A 23228-nucleotide genomic window follows, 5' to 3' on the forward strand; every position below is an offset into this window, starting at 1 on the left:
TGGTGGATGAAGGACCAAGAAGTAGCTCTATAACGTCGTACAAAGAATAAAAGAAGATGCTATCCATAAAAAAGTGTATTGAGGATCACTGATTATCAGTGATGACACCAGGTGTTCGCGAAAACGGTAATCATGTCCAGTCCTAATGTGACACCCGCCACCCACACAATTTGTAAACAGATACTTCCATTTCTATCTTTCCCCCAACTTCCCCTCACTTTATATACAATATATAGTGGTATGTCTCACCTGCAGACAGGCTTAAGGTTGAATCGGTCCTCTGAAGGCAGTCGTACCTCCAGGTGTTCGACAGGGGCAGTATACACGCCCAGCTTGTTCCTCAGCGACAGACACGGCTCTGTCACCTCGTCTGTAGTAGCGCTGGCTACATCATCAATAATGTGCATAGCTGGAATGAAAGCAGACACTTATAGGCAGAATAACACTTAACACGAACGTGGAAATAACGTTAACAAAGAGGAAAAATACATGCAAAGAAAAAGTGCCATATATTTTTTTCCCAGATAGTGATGTTTTATCATACATAAACTGTTCTTCACCTTACATAAACATTTCTTCACCTTACATAAACATTTCTTCACCTTACATAAACTTTTCTTCATCTTAGGTTCCTATTTTACAGAATCAATAGTTTTCGCAAGGCCAGAACAATTGGATTACATGCTTGTCGGAATGGGTTCCCATTTTATCTGAAAGACCTGTGGTGCTTATTATATTATCAGGGAAGGTTACTCAATGCAGACACTTCTTTTCCCAATATAGTTGCCCAAATTGTTTTTTTGTAAAAGACTTACAACCCGTACCTCAGAACTCCTATCCCCGACATTCCCGGAAGAGATTCTTAACTGTGCCGGCCTTTATGTCATTCATAACAATAACTATTTTTTTATACAATATCTGCGTCTTTGTCAGATAATAATATGCAGTTCCAAGTTTCCAACAAATTTGTGTGTGTCATAATTTCAAAGAGCAGAGGCATTCTAGATTATTTAAAATGCATTTCAGTTAAAACGAAGTTTACAATTTAACTGTCTTATTGTATTTGGCGACATGAAACAGTAGGGGAACTGACATGTCTGTTATTAGTTATACTCAAATGTTCGCTCATCCATTTGATATGATGTATTTGGATAAACATATTTAAATATCCAAAAATATTAACTCACTCAATCACTCACTGAGTGTTCGCCCAACCACTTGAAGAACATTTTACTTGATATATAGATAATGTAAACTGGTGAATGTTTGAACATGTTCGCTATACCAGTATATATTATATACTGGTATTGCGAACATGTTCAAACATTCACCATTTATATTTATATATATAAACATTCAAACATTATTGAGTGCATGCATCAACCATGTCAGCGTGCCTGACCACCCGATCTCGTTAGTCGCCTCTTACGACAAGCATAACCGCCTGTTACGGCAAGCATGGGTTGCTGAAGACCTATTCTACCCCGGATCGTCACCGGTCTAGTCGGACAGTGAGGTAAACAATATCATGCAGTGAATATATTTTTATCGGCACTGTGTTTCCTGGGCATGGTCCAAATTGAATAATAGGTTCGGAAATATTCCGAAATGAACAGTCGATCGAACGCGACATTAAAGTGCTACTGATATGTCTGCCAATGACATTTCTCGACAAAGATGAGAAAAGTTAAAAGATAAGTACATTCTTTTAAAAAAAAAATTTTCATAGCTGGAAGTGGAATTATAAATTACCAAAAATTGCAAACATTAGATTTCTCCTCAAATCGACTGATACCAGGTTTTTACCGGTAACGATTAATAAATGAAAAATGATGTAATGTATACAATATAATGTAATGCAGTATAATATTTCTTGTACAATATATCACGTGAAAGGCAACATTCCATTGCTGAATAGGACTGTTCTGTATGTTTAATACACATTGACATTATCCAGAATATCTATTTTCTTTGGAACAACGGTAAACGTATAATATATATAATCTCCAGGTTTAATTGGAAAGCTAACTTAATATATGTCTGCTGCTTGTTATCAGACTTTACAGCTCTGCACTGGCCAGTGTGTGGAGAGGCGAATCATGTTGTTATGTGATGAGCTGATTCTTATCACCATATTGTTGCAGACAACATGATCCTTCTCCCACGTTTCTCGCTTTAAAAGATGCTTAGCAGAAAGCAACTTGCTATCTGTATCCACTCTGTCTCTTAAATATATTAGAAAACAATAAACATTACTATGCACTTAAAGATCCATTGTCAGAAAAGTATTTTCGCATTTTCTGCATATTTGTACTGAATGATCTTGACTGTGTTCGCAGTTGTGTTTGTGGTGGTTTCTGTAAATTATTTAAAATACCAAGTCTGACAGGTCGTGATGATTTATTAACCATAATTCCCCCACACTGTGTTAGCATTTTAATTATATCCAAGTACAAATATAGCTTTCCTCTGACGAGGTAACGTGTAGGTTAATCTGCTTGAATGCCTCCTCGTGGGTATTGTGTAAAATTGTAAGGGAACATATATATTCTTTATGTGATATCTGGCCTGGAGGATCTGTACTAGTAGCACACACACGGCGGTTCCTGCATTACCCTTAACACTCTGCCCACGAATTACCATACTCTGAGTACTAGAGGCATTGTAAGAAGGGACTGTAGAGAATAAAAGCGGCAAAAGCCTTTCCATATTCATAAGAAATATGTGCCAAAAGAAAAGTCGACTTACGATTCCGACCATATCATGGTCATGTGTTTATGAATCACTATCAAATGGCGATGATACCCGGACGAAAAGGTGAATTCACCCTATCCTGAATGCACCCTTCACAAACACATGCAAAGGCGAGTCAATTATTCAATTATTGCACTGGCCATAATTGTTTGTCACTGATGCGTCATATCTGGAAATGTCTCACATATACTTGCCATAAACATTTCTGAAAGCTTTACTGAGGCCTTGAATGTTATAACGTTGGTCAAACAATTTCGCATGACGCTCTTTGAAATCTTCGTAGAAAGAGCATGCTCGACTGCCCCTCAAAAGTTGTGAAATGTAAACACCAAATGCTGCAGAGATATTGCAGGGATATTGCTCGACATAAACCCCGTTCAAGAAGACTTATCCTCTGCGGTGTGTTGACGATTTCCAGTCTAGGTCTAGACGTTGTTATACGCGCATTGGACGAGACATTGACTCTAGGAGCAATCTTAGGGTAACAATAGGGTAATCGTAGGGTGATCATTAACTGTTAGACTGATAAACATCATCAATGTTAGGAGACAAACAAATGACTTGCAATAAACACATGCAATAATGCCAATTTGGCCAAGCCTAGCCTCCCCCGTTAATCAAGAAACACGAACGATTATTTAAGACAGTGAGGAGGCACTACTTTATATTAATTATGTGTTTTGCATATCCGAACGAAAGCACTGTGAGTCGTGACATCCGGATTGTCGGGGGTTCAATGCAGTTTGAAATAATGTACCTATTTCAGTTAGTGGTAATAGAGAAATAGGTTAAGTTTAATTGTTGTTTAACTCCACACTCAGCAATAGTCCAGATATATGACAGCGGTCTGTAAATAATCTAGTCTGGACAAGGCCGTCCGGTGATTGATATTGTGAGCAACGATCCTAGCCATCGGATACGATGCCATGCCAACCAAGTCACAAATGCTGACACCCCCCCGCCCCTTTTTACTTGTGTCACGTTTGCCAGGGACTAATTCTAATCTGAAATCCCCACTGGCTCATTATTTAAGTAGATTATTCAGCGACTAAGGAGGGTTTTACACATCTCTTTTATCAATAATTCAGTCCCATCGCCTGATATAAGATATTATTCCTTGAATGCACTTACATAATGTACATACACATAGGGCGACAAAACGGCAAATCTGCGTGCTACCTCATCCAACAAATACCGCAAAAGCTTTTCATCGCAACGACATAAATTTAATGAGGTTAGTTAAGAATGCAGTTACACACAGTTTCTTGGCTAGCATGAGATATATACCCGTCGATTATTAAGGCTCATTAAAGACGTAGATTATTTCTCCTACAGCAACATCAACTTCAAGTATCCTTGTCACTGGTTGAAGAAGTGGCTGTGACAGGTATCGATAGGTTGGTCTGAACCTTGTCCCGTGTGTCTATCATCCGGGAACCCGCGGACCAGAAGCATGTCCGCGAAGTTTGGTGGGGGGCTCACCCACCCAACAGGTCCTATCTGTCAAATGAAGAGTTCATTATGTGTGTCCAGCGACAAGGAACTAATCACATGTCTAATTTCAACGAATCCGGTTAATGACATGGGCACGTAAACAAGCCAGTGAAATGTAATTAGACTCATCCTTCGAATAACGATCAAAGCAGACGACAATTATTCTCAAGCAGACGAAGGATATTCTAATGTCACAAGTTCCTCGAGCACCTTCATCAAAGGCGAGAACTATCTGGTACGGTAGACGACCTAACGTTATGAAAACGTGTCATTGACTTTCAATGGCTGCTACGAGGCCAGCTGGAGGAGGTCGATGGAAACCATCTAATGAGCTCCCGGACAACTAAACGTAATTAAAATTTAGCCTATTATAGGACTCGAATTTCGGGGCCGCTTGTCCGAAAGCCGATACCCTCGCTTCAAGGTGCTATAGTCGATAAGTCCGTTTTCCATGGCGGCAATATCGGACTGGGATGTTTATGTCGGTGTCAGAGATTTAACTGAGATGGCTTGAGCATTCTGGTCCGTGTTGCTGAACGTATGTAATTAAACATTACCCGAAACATTGTTTGTAGTTATAATTTCTTACACATTATTCATTTGCAACAAGAGATCCGAAGTTGATCTTTGGACCCGAGCTTTGTGAGAGGGTCGGCATAGCCGTGGATTTATCATCAATTGTTACTAAATATTACAATTAAGCTAACATTGTAAATTGACAAATGGTAACTACATTAAAGGTGGAATAATACAGAAACACCGCGCTTAAAAAGGTAAGAAAGTTATGAACTATGCAACTTTATAACTTCTTCGTGACCTTGTCTTTTGTAAACGCTTAATTTATTCTGACTGGTGATTCATGAAGTCATGGTCAGCTTTGACACATACTAAACCATCATGGTACTATATATATATATCATATTGCGAGGTAATTGGGCTGCCAGTGAATTAACTTTGTCTGCCTATTCGGCTAATGTACACGGTAAAATGGGGAGGGTGGAGATCCTGGTTTCATGGGTGCGTATTTAATCACCAGTACCCACCAGCCTAACACAGTGTGATTGGGTAACCCCGTCATCCGGGCATATGCGTCATTCGACGTCTACGTTGATTGCGCATGAAAAGTGGCGTCAGTATCGGGTCCATAGTGTCATTGCACAACAGCGAATTACATCGCTGTTTCTGGGTATATACTGTCCCCACCACACACAGTGGACTCTGTGAATATCTTTATGGGAAAAATCGCTTTGTCGTGTGACAAATGAAAACCTACTATGTGCGCGTGCATATGGAAATACGGAAGTACATGGACAAAACAGTTTCAGAGAATCAGAAAGTTTGCAAAATCCACGCTCGTAAATTTGCTATCTAGATTGTTCACGTAATGATATATCACTAAGACATCAATTTACATTTAACTGCGGGCATATCGCTATATCCAGACACTCGGCCTGACATCGAATGCATACCACTGCATATGTACAAATAAGTTCGACCTGCCACATACCACTGTATATGTAAGATTCGACCTGATACCGCAGACATATTACTGTACATATATGATGATGAATAACATTCTTTCTCGACTTCCAAATGAATTGTTACAAATCATAATTAGTTACTGATTAATTATATGTACCAAAATATGTTCAGCAATATGTATTTACAATCAATATCTGGTAAAAATATGACACGTTTATTCATGTTATTCGCATGAGGTTTGTGTTATAAATATGTTAAGACTAAATGATAGAATATTCAAATAATTAATGCATGACTATGTTAATTTGTTCTGGATTCTGTTTGTGTTAGTGACGACATACAATAAATGAGTCACATGGAAATGACACACAAAAGCAGACAGGCGAAGTCATTTCACAATTGTATATGTTTCCTATTCATTTTCTTTGATCATGAAAAAAAATGACAGATGTCCTTTAATGTAATGCAAATGACAAGCATTCTTTTACATCGCCAATAATTATTTTCTATGCTTTGTACAAGAACGTGAAAGGTGCCGACAAGAAGAACGGAAATTAACTCTTTTCATTAGATTAGGACACTCTTGAAATCGTCCTATAATTACAAGAACTGAGGTCTGACTTTCTCTGTACAGTCAGATGTCCTTGTACAGATGTAACGGATAGTGTTTGTTAGATTTGCACATCTCAAAAAGTATATAATACATCAATGACATAACACTGGGACATTTTGTAGCCAACATTCTAAAACAATATGCCTCTTGCTCAAAAGTTGTTTGATCAGGGTTGTAACCCTGTAACACTCAATGCCTCAGTAAAGCTTTCCAAAAGTTTTATGGTAGACATGTGCAGGACATCTCCAAATTTGACGCATCAGTGACAAAAACTGATGTCCGATGCAATTCCCTATTTTGACGTGCACAACATGTTTATGTGTTATTTCATGTGAACAATTGACTTGCGTTTGCCTGTGTTTGTGATGTGTGCCATCGGTGGGGCAGGATACGCTCACCTTTTCGCGAACGCCCGATTTCATCACTAATTGATAGTAATTCATGCCCATGTTATCGTCGGAATCTCAAAGTCGATGTCTACCATAAAACCTTTGGCAGAGTTTTGAGTATTGAAAGTTTTCGTCGCTTATATTTTTGTACGGATTTTATGGAGCTTTGGAATCCAGTAGAAAAGAGGAATGAACAATCTTGTCTTCCTCAGTTAAAATACTAGCTTTACATGTGACAGTTGATATGACACTTACACAATATTCTTTGTTCAAACAATAATTGTAGTGTTGCTTACATATAATGGTTGTGTTAAGGGTCTTGTCACATGAAACACTACAAAGTCTTCATGTTGGGCAGCCAGACTTGGGATGACAGCTGTTCTGCACAGAATGTGTATATTCCAATTCGGTTTCCCCTTCACAGTTTGTGCATTCTACCAATGACATCGTCACTGACTTAATCAACTCTGAAAGACATTCAAAAGGTTCATCTTCTCTATTGGCCTGTTTTGATCCCAATTTGTAGTTCGATATTTTGGTCCATATTAAATAACTGACGAAGCTGGTTATCATCAACAATAGAGAAGTCATCTGTGATGATTTGACCAACAGTTGGTAACCGCCTCCGTAGTCTAGTGCGTCTGCCCGGAAGGATTTTGGTTCAATCCTCTGCCGCGTCATACTAAAAGACGTTAAAAGATGGTACTTATTGTTACCCTGTCTGGGGTTCGGCATTAAGGGTCTAAAACAAGGACTGGTCGGCTCGGAGTCAGTATACTGTGTCCGAGTGGGGTATGTTAAACTGCGGCATGGTATCTTCGTGGGTTGACACTGTAATTCGGCATTAGTCCGGACTAGTCCAAGCACACACACACACACACACACACACACACACACACACACACACACACACACACACACACACACACACACACACACACACGTCGCTATATATGTGCAGTAACCTTGGACGCGAGGTTAAACCACATTTTACCGCACCGAACAGCTGGTGTAAGTGTCATAGAACGCGGAAAGGTTTCCTCATTTTCTGAAAGTTGAACTACATAAGCTGTCACGCATATATTTCTGGAGACATGAATTAAAAAAAGAAAGACAAGAAAGTGTAATTAAACAGTGGTCATAATATCCTCAACCAAAATTGTCATGGACTTTTATTAATTCAGGTTTTGGTTTAAAGCACTCCGGTCAGAACATCAACAACTCTCAATCTGCGTCATGTCTTATTATCTACAGGCAAACTACAGCGTTGGCATAATAGTACACAGGGCCTTCATTTACAGATTAACATTTCTAGTATATGCACAAATACTTAATGCAGGGCAATCCATGTCCTTGGCATTTTCAATCTTTCAATTACACGATACAATTTCCTATAATACCTGTTTACAAATATAATTATCACTGCTTGTTATATATGGTATAAATGCTATTAGATCTTAGTCCGTGGAGAACATTACATTATTTCACTTGTAAGTGCCGTAGTAAACAAGATACGAAACTATGTCGCGCTGTGTTGACGTAGCTTTAGTAAATGATCTGTTATGTAAACATGGCGATGACCTTGACAGAACCACAGACGCTAGGCCGCACTTCAGAAAACACATCACATGGACACATCAACAAAATGATTAACGTTTGTATCAGAATAATGTTACTGTATCCTTCGCTTTTCATGTTTTACATGCTGGTTATTTTCGGGGATGGATTACGTCAAGAGCTTAAGAAATGATAAATACATGTTGATATATAGTCATGTACACAACAGAAATGCCGAGAAATTATTCTTTTATTATGTTTCGAGTTGCAAATGACTTTAAACGATTATCTTGTCACACCGTGTGTATATCTTTAAATATAGAGAATCAAATTATTTCGCTATAATGCAAGTTTTTTCCCCATGAAAAACAGGTTATTTATATATGCAAATGTCACATATTACAAGTCTTCGTATCTCTTTCCATATTTATGTAAACCATTACCAAATCGGTTTATACTTTTTAAGAAATTATCTTACATTATGAAATCATTTGTTGGATGCGCATTGACCATGTTTGTTTTACATTTAAAGATTCAATATTAGAATTTTTAAAAAAATGTCTGTTGGAGAAAGTCCTTTTAAAGTTAATATCCAGTGTCAAGTAATCTCCGAACATCTTAGTTAAAGCTGCTTTGGATGTCTTCATCTTAATACAAATTGATTCAGTCAATATATTTTTAAGTATGTGTGTTTGGATAGGGTTCGCACACTTTGAAAAAAGGAGACAAAATCTTTTCTATTATCATCATTGTAACAAATCTCTGCTTAACGTACCTAAAAACTGTGCATGCAAATAACCTTAAGCCCCTATGTCTGTGATTTGGATTTTGTTATATGTCTAGGTCATTGTTGTAGTCGAAACTGGTTGACATTTATGAGGTAATTATCGGTACATGATTAAACAAGCCTCATATAGAACGCCAGTATATGAATACATTGATAATATGAATCGATCCATCAATTGTGTGAATACAGGTCACTGTGTCATGTCCATGGAGCTTGTCACATCAAGATAATGACACCTACACTCCCCTCATACCATTATAATCAGTCTTTGTACACCTACACAACAAATGTATATACACTCCGTGCACTGGTATTTTCAGGTTATTAAATGTCACAGAGACACTTTGTCGCCCATTGTGTAACAATTCCATAACGAAGAACGTTTTATGACGTTAAGTTGAATGTTTGATATGTTCTGCAATATATGAGGAAGTAGACACGTGTTTGGTTGCTATTGCGTGGGAGAATGTGACGCTATCTGTCTTCCTGTTGACCTAATGTATGACCTAAGACACAATTTCATCACTTTACCATGTGTGACTTAGCAGCATTAGATGGACTGGTTAGCCGTGTTCGAAGCTCTTGATTAAAATTAATATGTAGTTATCAGAAGACGTGTCACACGGTCTTATTAGGACGTTTCTGGGTGGTTTTGACTCATCGATTCCCTGAAGTATTAAGACTTAAAAACTCTGGTTAAGGCTGTCGGAAATATACATATAGATTGATTTTGCTACAAATGAAACTTGCAGGTATCGAATACTCGAGAAGACTCAAGTCTGTAACAAATGTTTATTGACATTGTAAAATGAAAAATGTATTAGTTATTTTCTATGCCACTCTCTTCATATATTAACAGATAAGACAAATATGACGTCACGCTGGAATATCTTAACGTCATGATAGAATAGATGACGCCACATGCTTTTGTGGTAACTGACTCCACCTGTTCAGCAGAACGAATTCGAACGAATGTTCTGGTAAATATTGATCGAAATAATATTGTTTTAGTGTGGTGTCCATTTCGACAAGTCGAGTATCAATGTGGGGATTGCCAAAACAAGATACCTACAAGAAAAGTATTCCTTAGCAGTGAAAAGCTCGGGATCCAATCTCATTTAACAACGTGTTTCAAGCATCACATTTCAGCACACACTCCCATTTACTTTACAATGTGGCATCAGGAGGATCAGCTGGCCACAATGGCGTATTAATATGAATATTTGTGGATCTGTTGCAACAAGGGAAAGGAATCAACTAACGGTGACCTGATGGTATTGTGATGGTTAAGCACTTTCCGGAGCCAAATAGGTTTTAGTGACAGTATTATTGCTCTAAGCCACATCTATGCAATATACATAACACAAAAGAAAAGTGAAGCAAGGGGATCTATACATCATGAAGGTATTCTTTGTGTTAAGCACTTTCCGGAGCCAAATAGGTTTTAGTGACAGTATTATTGCTCTAAGACACATCTATGTAATATGTATATAACGCAAAAGAAAAGTGAAGCAGGGGATTTATACATCATGAAGGTATTCTTTGTGTTAAGCATTTTCGGGAGCCAAATAGGTTTTAGTGACAGTATTATTGCTCTAAGCCACATCTATGTAATATGTATATAACGCAAAAGAGAAGTGAAGAAAGGGGATTTATACATCATGAAGGTATTCTTTGTGTTAAGCACTTTCCGGAGCCAAATAGGTTTCAGTGACAGTATTATTAATATTGCCCTAAGCCACATCTATGTAATATGTATAACACAAAAGAGAAGTGAAAAAAGGGTTTATACATCATGAGGGTATTCTTTAAAGTACTCATAGAATAATAATTATAGTCAGTTTCACCTTTCGCCCTTGTCCACGTGGGTCGATATAAGATATAGACCCGCATCCTTTCTTTATCTTTGACGAGAGGTATTGCTCTCATTAAACATTTATACATTGTGGAAAATGTATTGACAGAGGTGTGAGGGTAGTAATTGCTCGGCTAAAAACGGAGCCTGGTTTTTCATTCTTCTGTGTGACGAGCATACTTCTTTCCAAATGCCCTGTCTGTGCCCTAGTGCAACTTTAGTCAATATACCCAGAAGCGTAACATTATATCTAGCTATACGATAAGGTTAAAGTGAATTTGTTGACGGATTTATTCAGAAGCCATCTGTAAGTTTTGACAGGTTAAGTACATAGTTTACTACTCTATGAAATTGCATGATACTTTTATCATTCCGCGTTATTATTAGATCGAATATTAGTCGAACCATGTGGTGCATTATAAGCCGTTTACTTAATAGAAAACTATTCTAATAATAGCATTATCGATCGACGTGGGATGGAAATATAGGATGAAGAAAGGTACCACGTGTCACAGGGCACGGCATATAAATAGAAGACGTGGAAAAAAATCTCCTGAGGGATCTTTGGAGATAGTAGGATGTAATTGCCTTGATACTGATCAAATATGTTATCTATGGCTGACATTAGCGTTTGCGTCACCATGTTTTCGCATATAACCGACCTCCTCCGTGGTCTGATGGGTTAAGCGTCTGCCAGGAGAGCGGAAGGTCGGTGGTTCGATTCCCGGCTGCGTCAAACCAAAACGTTTTAAAAGATGGTACTTGTTGTATGGTACTCGGTATTAAAGGGATAAAACAAGGACTCGTCGGCTCAAAATCAGTATACTGTGTCTTAGTGCGATACCCATGTTAAACTGCGACATGGTATCTGAGTGGGCTAGCACTATAAAACGGCATTAGTCCGTACCAGAACAAGCACACACACACACACACACACACACACACACACACACACACACACACACACACACACACACACACAAACACACATACACAGCTCAAGTCCCTTTCTTCCAACCTAAATATATATTTCACACATACTTAAATATATAAATAGTCCAGTCTGGCTATTACAGAGAAGGGTCTACATAAAAGAAAAGATATCACGACATCAACTAAATAAAAAAATTCTTCTGCAGAACGATGAATTATTAGGAAAATGACAAAACACGTGTTTTTAGTAAGCAATATGTTGGTGCAGTTATTATCTAAAGTAATGGAGTTCTTAACGGCATATATTGTTAATAATAATAATAATAATAATAATAATAATAATAACAATAATAATAATAATATCAATAACACATATTTGCTAAATGATGATGATACCAGGTTATTTCGAAAAGGCGAGGATATCCTGTCCCGTCTCAAGGTAAGTAAACTGTTCAAAAAACACGAGTACAAGTTAAAATAGAAATTGCATCAGATATCGTTTTGGTCTGATCCGTCAAATTTGGAAATGACCTCCACATCTCTTTTATAAAACCACTTTTTACTGAGACTTTGAATGATGTAACCCTGATGAAGCAGCTTTGAGCAAGAGTCGTATGACGCTCTTTGAAATCTTCGTAGATTGAGTGTGATCAATTTTACCTCGAAAGTTGTGAAATGTTGACACCAAAGTCTGGAGCTGATGTCGTTTTGCATTGACGATTGAGATGCAAGTATATCTAGACGTGGTGATCACAGATATAGTTTCATCTCTATCTTCAAAGTTTCAAGATAATGTGTCCTTAAAGCTTGATAAAGCTTCCTGGGAAACTTACTGAGAAAACAATATGTGAAATCCTGGACTTCGTCATAGATAACATTTGTGTAAAACGTAGTCATGAGACATTTAGGTAAGAAGTAGGCATTCCTATGGACACAAACTGCACATTAAGTTCTGCTCAGATTTGCAAACTCGAAAGAAGGGAATTTGGCGAGGAAGCTTAACGTGAGCTTCAGGGATACCGATGATCTGAAATCGTTAAAATAATGGTCAAGAAGCCAATTCCACTCATCTTCCCCTCTGAACGAGAAGTAGTAGAGACCGGTGTAACCGCTTTATTACCTATTTCAAATCTACATTCAGGCATAAAGAATTTAGAGTGATACGAAAACTATACACGGGGCTCTATTACAAAAGGGATGACTTCAACTTTCCAACTGCTTAATGTCGAGTAATAGTGTCCATCAGTTCCAACCTTTTGTGTCTTCATTTCACAAGGTAGAATCTAGCATAATCTGTCAACGAAGATTTCCAAGAGCGTCATAGGACGTTTGCTCAAAAGTTGTTTGATCATGTTACAACATCCACGGCGGGGGACACAACAAATGGGCTTCAGACATTGTACCCATGTGGGGAATCGAACCCGGGTCTTCGGCGTGACGAGTCTACGCTTTAACCACTAGACCACCCCACTGCCCACTTCACTTTAGAATATAAGGTACCTATGGTGAAATCACCATTTCATCAGACCTTGAGCGATTTACGAACATGATTAGAGGTCACTTTCTAAGACATGGCAGGCACTTGAGAGCAATATTCAGGACTTGATTTGAAATGAATACCTGGTAATTGAGAATCCTTAACCATTGATTATTAATGCCGTCATTAATACCTGTTCGTTTTCATTCGATACCAATATCCCAACGTCTTTCACCTCCCTCGGTGCATTTGATTACAAGGCACTTTGCAATTGTGAATGATGAATTATTAATACCTTTGTCAACACTCCCATTAAACATCAAGGTCACTGACAAATAATCTACTTGTAAAAAGCTTGTTAGCAAAATATTATAAGAGTACTGAAGACCCGTATTAGTATTTGCATTAGTAAAGTAACCGTCTTATTCACAAATGAATAGCCTTTATAGGAATAAGCAAGTTGTGTGGATATTTGTCAGTGACCATAGTTTAAGACTGATCAACCAACATCCACAGCTTGAATAATACACAGATCTAAACACGTACTCACAAATGTGGAGTAGATTCATACCGCCATTCATCAACATGTTTTGTATAAAATATAAGCCATCGGTTGTGTTTTATACTGCTATTTTTATTTGCATTGGTCATGCTATTTTTACTACTTGTGTTTCTATGACGTATGTTGTATTTTAACTATTTCACTAGGCTTGTATATTTTGCGAGTCAATTGTTAAATGGACCCATGAAGATCCGGGGTAGAATAGGTCCCCATGCTTGCCGACGTCGATTATGCTTGTCGTAAGAGGCGACTAACAGGATCGGGTGGTCAGGCTCGCTGACTTGGTTGATGTATGTCATTATTCCCAATTGCGTGGGTCGATGCTCATGATGTCAATCACTCGTTTGACTGGTCCAGACTCTTTTATTTACAGACCGCCTTCACAAAGCTGGAATATTGCTGAGTGCGTCGTTAAACAACAAACAATCCAAACCAATCGTTAAATGGCTTTGGAATCGTGTTATGAAATGTATGAAACGTATTTGCTTGAAATACATGCACAGCTTTATATTTTTCAGCAAAACTTTTGCTGCTTGTGTAAATAAATTACATGCACTGAAACAAAACACATCCAGATACGCAAGAAATCAATCAGAAGTTATTTTCCCCTGGCGTTCTGTTGACATTATGTATCGCAAGGTGGCAGAGTTCAGACGAGTACGTGTGGTATTTGTCTGGCACAATAACAAGAATGTTTTGTTTACGCCAGAAAATGTTTTCCATATGAGCTGTCAACGTGAGCACATTTCAACATACAATGTAACAGTTAACTCTCTACTTCATGAGTAAATAAAGAAACATTGAAAATGGCTATAATAGAGTTTCATAAAATCGAATTCATTATATCCAAATAAGTGAGTGGGGGACTAGTCTTTTATGTCACTTTAAGCCACAGTCCAGAAATATCGCGGCGTCTCGACTGATGGGTTTCCCACTTTGCGAACCCATGTGGGGAATCGAACGCGGCGTGACGAGCTAACGCTATAGCCACTAGGCTACCCTACAGCCTCTATGACCAATTTAGGCTGAACGTTGTTCCTCAAATATTTCATTCAGTAACGCATGTAAAGTGGTTTGGAAATTTACAACATCTGCCATGATTAAACTACATGTACATTCAACTTCTCAATATGGCCAGAGGATCACGACGACCATCATCCAATATCCCACCCATGCATGGTTATCATTTTAAAATGGTACGTCAATAAACTTCGGATTTATTTGTGGTTTCCGAATTCAATCAGCTTCTACTTATTTCATGGTGGATGATTAAACACATTGACGGGTGTTTCTGGGAAGGAAGGGTTGCTTCTTTCACTGACAGCCCCGTGAGCCCAATCTGCTTTTTACAAACAGACACTTCTAGAAAAGAGACAATCATTATGTCTTTTTCAACGAGTCGGTACGTGACTCCATCAATTTAAATCTGAAGGAGACCAAAACGATCTTGGCGATTTCCAAGTGGTTTGAAAAGAGCTCTTAGGGAAAAGCGATCGAAAAACATGTCTGTCCGCCTTCCACAGGACCTACTGAAGAGGTTCCTCTCGATTGTCGGGAATGTTTTTTTCCTCAGCTGGGTGTTTAAGGAGAGCGGTAATGGTATTACTTCCAATTCCGTGTCGTGTTGAATCAACGGGCACCTGTTCCAGGATGGAAGAAGACTATACCAACACTTCCCTAGACCCAACCTTCATTACGCAACACAGCTAAGCATACGTTGTAAACTTTTGCCTTGTTCACTTGGAAAACTTTTTACTAGCGGTTCCGCGATGCAGGTTAAACAATCCTTTTAGGTCATATATATCTGTATCTCACTTTGTGTGGATGTGTGTAGATAACCTCGACGACAAACGTAGATTCATAAACAGATTCGTCCTTCAATTCAGTCACCGTTATCTCTTCCCATGACCCCAGGCCAATCCACAATATCTAAATAAGAGAGTCTTTTCCATAATCATAAGAAGTCTTTGAGAAAAGCATTCAAGAGCAGGATTTCGACTTTATCATAGGCATATGTGTTATGAAAGGTGAGCGTGTCCTGGAGTGGACATAATTTTTGGTCATATTGCTGAGTTAGTCGTTAAACAACAAAAAAACAAACATTTTGGTCACTGATGGGTTAGATTTGGAATTCCTCCACATGCCTGCCATAAAACATTTGTGAAAGTTTTACTAATGCTGTATGCCAGATCAAATAGCTTTTGAGGAAGAGTTGTATGCTCTTTGTTTATTTGCTGTTTGCCGCCTCCGCACTCAGCAATATTACAGCTATATGACGACTGCCTATAAATAATCGAGTCTAGACCACACAATCTTGTGATTGATATCAGGAGCATAGATTTCCGCAATTGGGATATGATGACATGCGTGAACCAAGTCAGCGAACCCGACCACCCGATGCCGTTAGTCGAGTCTCACGACAAGCATAATCGCTTTTTACGTCAAGCATGGGTTGCTGAAGAGCTATTCTACCCCGGATCTTCACGGGTACAATGCTCGATTGTACCTCGAATGTTGTGGAATGTAGACACCACTGACTAGAACTGATAGAATATTGCTCGACATAAAGGGAAAGTTGAATTGTTTGATAGGCATTACTTAGAATTTGACTGATGTCAAAGTAGAGATAATCTATGTACAACAACTTCTTTATTTACTGTAAAGGGCGACATTTCGGTATAGATCCTTATACCGTTGTCAAGCAAGGTATAGAGGGTCGGTATACAGACAACGGTATAAGGATCTATACCGAAACGCCGCCTTTACTCTTGAAAAGGAAGTTCTTATCCATAAATTATCTCTGCTTTGAAAGGGAAAGCTGACTTGGACAGTTAAAGTCTTCCCTCTTGTCATACACTCTTGTTGTTCTGAATCTGTATTCATAGATCATGACAACTCATTTTTGTTGACCAGCTGCTCTACTTCCAGTCCTTCTAATTTATTGAGTAACTATTATTTTCGCCACAAAATATATCTCTGATATATCACAGCGGCCTCTATACAATCCACTCGGAGGGCAAACACATTGTTCATGTTATATATGTAATCCCTCAGGCCACTAAAAAAATCTCAATCCCCGTCATTTGACTTTTAAAATTATGAGTGTAGTGGGGACCTAAATGTATTCTTCCCGGAATATCTTGGATGCCAGGATCCGCTACTCGCTGACTTCGTTGATGCATGCCATCGATCCTAATTGCGTGGATCGATGCTCAAGGTATCAAACACTGGATTGTCTGGTCCAGACTCGATTATTTACAGACCGCCGTCATATAGCTGGAATATTGCTGAGTGCGGCCTTAAACAACCAACCAACCCACCAGGATCCGCTCATCTGGGTATCTTGGAGGCTAGAGTGTCCTTGTGATCTGATATGCTACATCTAGCCTTGAAGAGTTGAGTCTCTAAATTACCAGGATCCGCTGGATCGTGTAACGCAACTAGTACATAGGCCTTGAATAGTCAAAGCCAATGCGTTCAACGCACTGGGTTATCATATTACGAATAAGGTATTAAAACCATTTCTGCGCATCAAGCAGACTTAAGAAGAAATGGTAACGGAAATGTAATCTCTACCGGGCATTCCTTTTAATCCGTACTACACGCCATATTCTATACAAATCACACGTACTGTTTAATGAACACGTAAGCGCCTTATTGTCTAATATATGAGAGCATTACATAGTAGAATTAACTCTGCGTGGCAGCAAGTATGAACGTTCGAAATAAATGCAGTCACAATTTGCATGACAATTTTCAGTCAACGAACGTACTTGAACAAGAAAATTGGCAGCTAACTTGGATTTCCAGTGGGTAACTTGAAGACTAAACATCATGCCCATGTCCGTCCTTGTATCATCAGCTGAAAGATGACAGCTGTTCCATGCTGGCTGTGTGGCGGTATGTGAGGCTAGGCCGTTGTAAGACTATGGTGTAATGATACACTTGTGATTTCTTCCATATTGGATGATGGGTTCACTCGACGATTCGGCTGATGCTGCCAGGGAGACATAGCCTTGTGATGTATTCTGACTACTGAGACCGATTTGGCTTGTTCCCTTCATACATGCATGCATCAAAGAACGGTAACCATGGGAATTCTTTTTATGCTACAACGTGTTCACAACCTCTAGACACGCTACATTTCTCGTTGAAACATCAAAGTATGGCCCTCGCTTATGCGAGTCACCGCAGGCCCACAAAACCTAGGGACAACATTATTATTTGGAAAGATGTACATAGTGCATGTATGGGCAAATAACGCACGATGTAGGTTTTAAGGTATCCTCTTCCGTGGCTTCCGCCTCAGACAAATTGGTCAATCATTCCAAGCCATGTATGTTAAAATGTATAAAACCACTGATATATAGTAAGCGGTAACACGATTGAAAAAGTGCCATGATGAACTGTGCACCGTCTCGGAACTTCATCCCTTGGTATTGGAACATACTCAATGAATAAAATATCATTTCTTTCTATATACTCAAGCAGTTTATACATTTAGAATGAGATCTTTAAATGTAATTACTAAAAAGTATTGGTAGAAGGAACTGTGATGTATTCAGTACAAAGAAGACACACTAAACCATTTTGGAGCCTTTCCGAATGATTACTAACAGAATATCGAACGACGGGATAAAATGGAATGTGCCTCATCTCTTCTGTATTTTACCATTTACTGTTTCGGTATATGTTGAAGACGACGCAACTCTCCAGTCACTCAATCATGTGGATTGACAAATAAACTGTCTAGTCGGATTCGATATCATATCAACTAAATTCTATGCATTTTATTAGCTGGTGTACATTTAGTCTCTTAATAAAGGGCAATGATCATTTTAGTAAATCCTGTGTTTTTCAAACATAAAGATTAGTATGCAATATGCAAACAAAATAAAAACTGTAACAATATTGTATTAGATACATGAATACTTTTGTTTATACATTATTCAAATTCACAGTGCAATAAACTTTATTTGAAATAAAATGTTTGATAGCCAGTGTTTCGAGATGACAGGGGTAACAAGTACTTTCTCTTGTGGTATGTCTTAAAAAAAATGTTTTGTTTTGCAAGGAAAGTGGTATGTCTTTTACATAGTGTTTATTATTTAGTTTCGAAAGGAACTATGTATGTATTTCAGATAGCGTTTATTGTTCAGTTTGTACATGTATATATCGAGTTTTTTTTTTTTATATATTTGAAAATATAATGGACTCAGCCTGGGGTAAGAAGTAAATTTGCAGCCGCAGGACAGCTGCCATGTTTGAAATGTAAATTTTGTGCCAAAAAAGTAAATATAATATTTTTATAATTTTCAAAGATAAGATGCCTGAGATACCCATCAGCAGTGTATTATGCGATTCTTTGGTTATTTTTAAAAGTTTTAAATCAAATTATATTTAAAAGAATATTACTATGCTGACTAAGCGCTAGTACAGTTAATGTTTTTAATATAATATCGCCTAAGTTATTAAGAAACTTAAGATATTTTCAACTGAAAATCCAACGTGATAAAATCAACTGAGAGATATAGTTTCATTAATTTTTCGCTCCTCGGTTCAGCTTTGATGTCATGATTCAGCGTGTATATTGTTAAAATTTAGTTTAATACGGAAAGCTGTATGATTTCGAGAAAAACATATAACCTACATGAGATATACACGTACATTTTGATTTGTTTTAATTGATATATACACTTATATCAAAATACACTGTGGTTTGATTCTCTATACATCCAGATGCAACGTACATTACTAGCGACAACATTTTGTACAGTGAACGGTGTACTGATTGAAATATATCATATTGAATGATGCGACAAAAAATGTTTAACATTTCTTTTCAAAGATACAAAACTGACATGAAGTCCAATTGTGGCGCCACTTGCCTGTTCAAGTATATTGTGTCACAGGAGATGGTTCACAGACATATTTCAGCCATGACAACCTCTGGTCAGCTATGAAGTGGACCCTCTTTCGCCAAGGCTGATATGGCGGGTAAGGGATTCATCAACTAACGATTGTTAAAGATTTTCTATCAAAGCTTGACCACTGAGTTCATTAGATTGTAAATCCTCTCTAAAAGCCAATGAGAGCCACGGCCACCAATCATCCTAAGATTTAGCTCCATTTACATCGCTGACCAACGGCGAAACAAATCCCAAAGTTATGAGCAAAGATCAATGATCGAATATACATTTCGCACAATTATCCCATTTTTCTGTCAATCGGTTAATTGAATTCCTGGTTTGTGGCTATAAGTGGTTATAGATCAGTAACAAGTTTACCGCATGTCGGTGTGGAATGACACGACTTGTTAGTCCTGCCACCGGACAATATTATCTACACCGAGTCTCTCTCCCTGCTAAGTACACAGTGGAGTGACGGGAGTATTGGAGAACACTCACTCGTTCCTCGTTAGGCTCTCTTATTTCACAGTTACCACTGCTAAAGAGAACATTCACCAAGCTCGCCTCTTCTGGACACAACCGTGAAATCGCTTCCAATTTGTAAACAGCAAATGAATTTCGCTTGACTAACCTTGACGGTATATGAATAGAGGAGTCATTAGACAAACTGTTTTATAGTAGCTGTATATACTTTGGGGATGAACATTTCCTTAACTAATAGTTGATAAACACTAGTGTATGTGAGTGTATGTTGTTTTAAATGACAGTCAAAAACCACTCTCGATTATCCACTGTTTTTTTTGTTTTGTTTGTTGTTTTACGCCGCACTCAGCAATAATCCAGCTATATGACGGCGGTTTGACAATCCAGTGATTGATATCATGAGCATCGATCCACGCAATTGGGACCGATGACATGCATCAAACAAGTCAGCGAGCCTGACCACCCGATCCCGTTAGTCGCCTTTTACGACAAGCATAGTCGCCTTTTAAGGCAAGCATGATTTGCTGAAGACCTATTCTACCCCGGATCTTCTGGGTCCGATTATCCACTGAAACATATTCCATTGGGCGTAAAAGGCTACGTGGTATTGAAAACTATATGATCGCTAAAAACTAGTGATGACACCGGTGTTCGCGAAATGGGTGATTGGTGTTTTGAGTAGACTCCCATCTTGCTTATTGTTTCACATTGTATTTCTTCCTTCAGTGCGAATAATATAAATATTTCTCTTGTATCATTCACTTTGGTTTCAAAGCGTACTGACCTTCTAAATACGTGAGTGAATGATGTTTAAGGCCGCAACAATATTCAAGCTGTATCACAGCGGCCTGCCAATAGACGAGGATGGATAAGTGAGTGAGTGAGTTTGGCTTTACGTCGCTTTTACCAATATTTCAGCAACATCACGACAGAGGACATCAGAATTGGACTTCACACACTGTACCCCTGTGGGGAATCGAAACCGGGCCTTCGGAAACAAGCGAACACTTTAACCACTAGGCCACCCCACCTCCCCGGGTGTGGACAAGAAAAAAACAGTCACCGATGGCATGAGCACGTTAACCAGTCACGTCACCACCCAATCCATTTTAGCCGACTCTAACAAGCAAAGGATACTTTGGGCCAAGCCGACCCCAGTATCATAAGAACGCTTTTGGTGATAGCCTTGGTGTCATGAAACGATAAGTAATGGAAATACTACAAGAACTATGCACATGTACAGACTTGTGATGTTGAAAAGTTCAGTTATAATAACACTGACGATATCTTTATCAGAGTGTTCCAACCCTCAGTGCTTATTCAGCGTTCCAGAAATAATGAAAATGAACCATTGAGAGAATAAGAATGACACAATCGAGCGTTCACTTGCGAATTAACACGTTAACCATTCATGTAACGATAGCCCTTTGAGTGCATTCGAAATGACACGCGTTCTAGATGACGTGATAAGGTATAATCATTGCTCTCAACTCCAAGCAAATATGCGGGTAACGCCTATGCTTGTCTCCCACACTTGTTACATCAATTAAAGGCTTCTTCAACATGCTTGTATTAAGCATCATGAAATGAGACGCTATCAGACTGTGGCATCATATGCCAGATAACAATTACGCAATGGGCTCTAAATCGGCGTGGTTTATGGAAGCAATGAGGTGTAACGGAACAAGTTCTGTCACGTCAACTCACACTCGATGCTGACAACGTTCCTCTGGGCTTCCAAGATTAAACGCCGTTTGATAGCGGAAGTGGTTAAATGGCGATCAAATATGGCCATTTATCTCCACGTTTTGTCACAGCTGATTAATGCAGTATTCATGCAAGTCCACCATAACAGATGGAGCGTGTTGATAACCTGTAATCGAAGCTATGGCGAAATAACTAACTTTTTGGGGTTGTTTGGTTTATGGTCAATTACATTTTGGTTCTGCATCTACATGATCTGAACCAACAAACGGAGAACTGGCATGATATCGCAGCAGAATTGGAATCAAAATTACAAATCACTTGAGAAAATGATTTAGATAGTCCACAATTATTTCAGGAATTAAGTCCCAAAGTGCAACCCTGAAGTTACTGTAACAGGTGCGTGATCAATACTGTTCAATATCCATCACTTCTACACCTCCCTCGTGTCTGGAGAGCGGGCTAGTCTGAGTGTTTGTACATGGAATGGCTGTAGGTATGCCCCGGGGTGTTCATCGACTATACTCAGATCCCCTTACTCAGAGAGGCTCGATGGTGGAAGATACCAGGCAGAAGAATACCGTTACATTGTAACGGCATACTGTATATCAAAGAACAGTGTACATTATGAGCCGTCTCTACACCGACATATGGGTGACCTGGTATGGACCATCAGATAGGGATGATTATAATGTACAACCATTATGCGTGCATGGAATAAATGCGTCTTGGTCTGTTAGAACCATTGTTGGATACAGACAAAGATCCCGTTAGACCATCCCAAGGCAAACACCAAGGGAGTGTTCTTTTGATAATAAATCAATTCATTCACAATGACATTAGATATTTTAGACGATTACCATCAGTAAAGAGTTCTTGAAGCGGAATGAAAGAGTACTATGATGGTAGAAGGGCTTTGACATTTCAACTTGTATTAGTCTTGTTACGTAGAACACACTCATTACTCGTGTTCTATGGGAGCGTACTACGCTGTGGGTGGTAGATGCTAATGTATCACATTGATCTATACTGTTCTAATTTTATACCAAAGATCTATTTCAGCCTTTTCATGACACTTCGCCGTTTTGCAGTATTTCGCCATAGAAAAAAAAATCAATTAAGGGATGATATAGACCTGAAAGCCCGATGGTACTTCACCTCGGTGAAATATGAAAACACTCGTATGCAGAAAGAAGCTCTTCACAAAGAGCACTTGGCCACTTGAAACA

At 38.6% G+C, this 23228-nt stretch overlaps 1 protein-coding gene across 1 annotated transcript in view; it reads right to left on the reverse strand.

Moving 5' to 3' along the window:
* LOC139467069 (uncharacterized) overlaps positions 1 to 23228 on the reverse strand; it is an 89083-nt gene that overhangs the window by 50665 nt on the left and 15190 nt on the right. Inside the window, exon 2 of the mRNA XM_071248787.1 lies at positions 250 to 409. Within this exon, the coding sequence (XP_071104888.1) occupies positions 250 to 409 (160 nt within the window). The remainder of the gene's footprint in view (positions 1 to 249; positions 410 to 23228) is intronic.

The sequence above is a fragment of the Haliotis cracherodii genome, unplaced genomic scaffold, assembly GCF_022045235.1.
Source record: "Haliotis cracherodii isolate W230 unplaced genomic scaffold, xgHalCrac1.p SCAF_19, whole genome shotgun sequence".
Classification (NCBI taxonomy): domain Eukaryota; kingdom Metazoa; phylum Mollusca; class Gastropoda; order Lepetellida; family Haliotidae; genus Haliotis; species Haliotis cracherodii.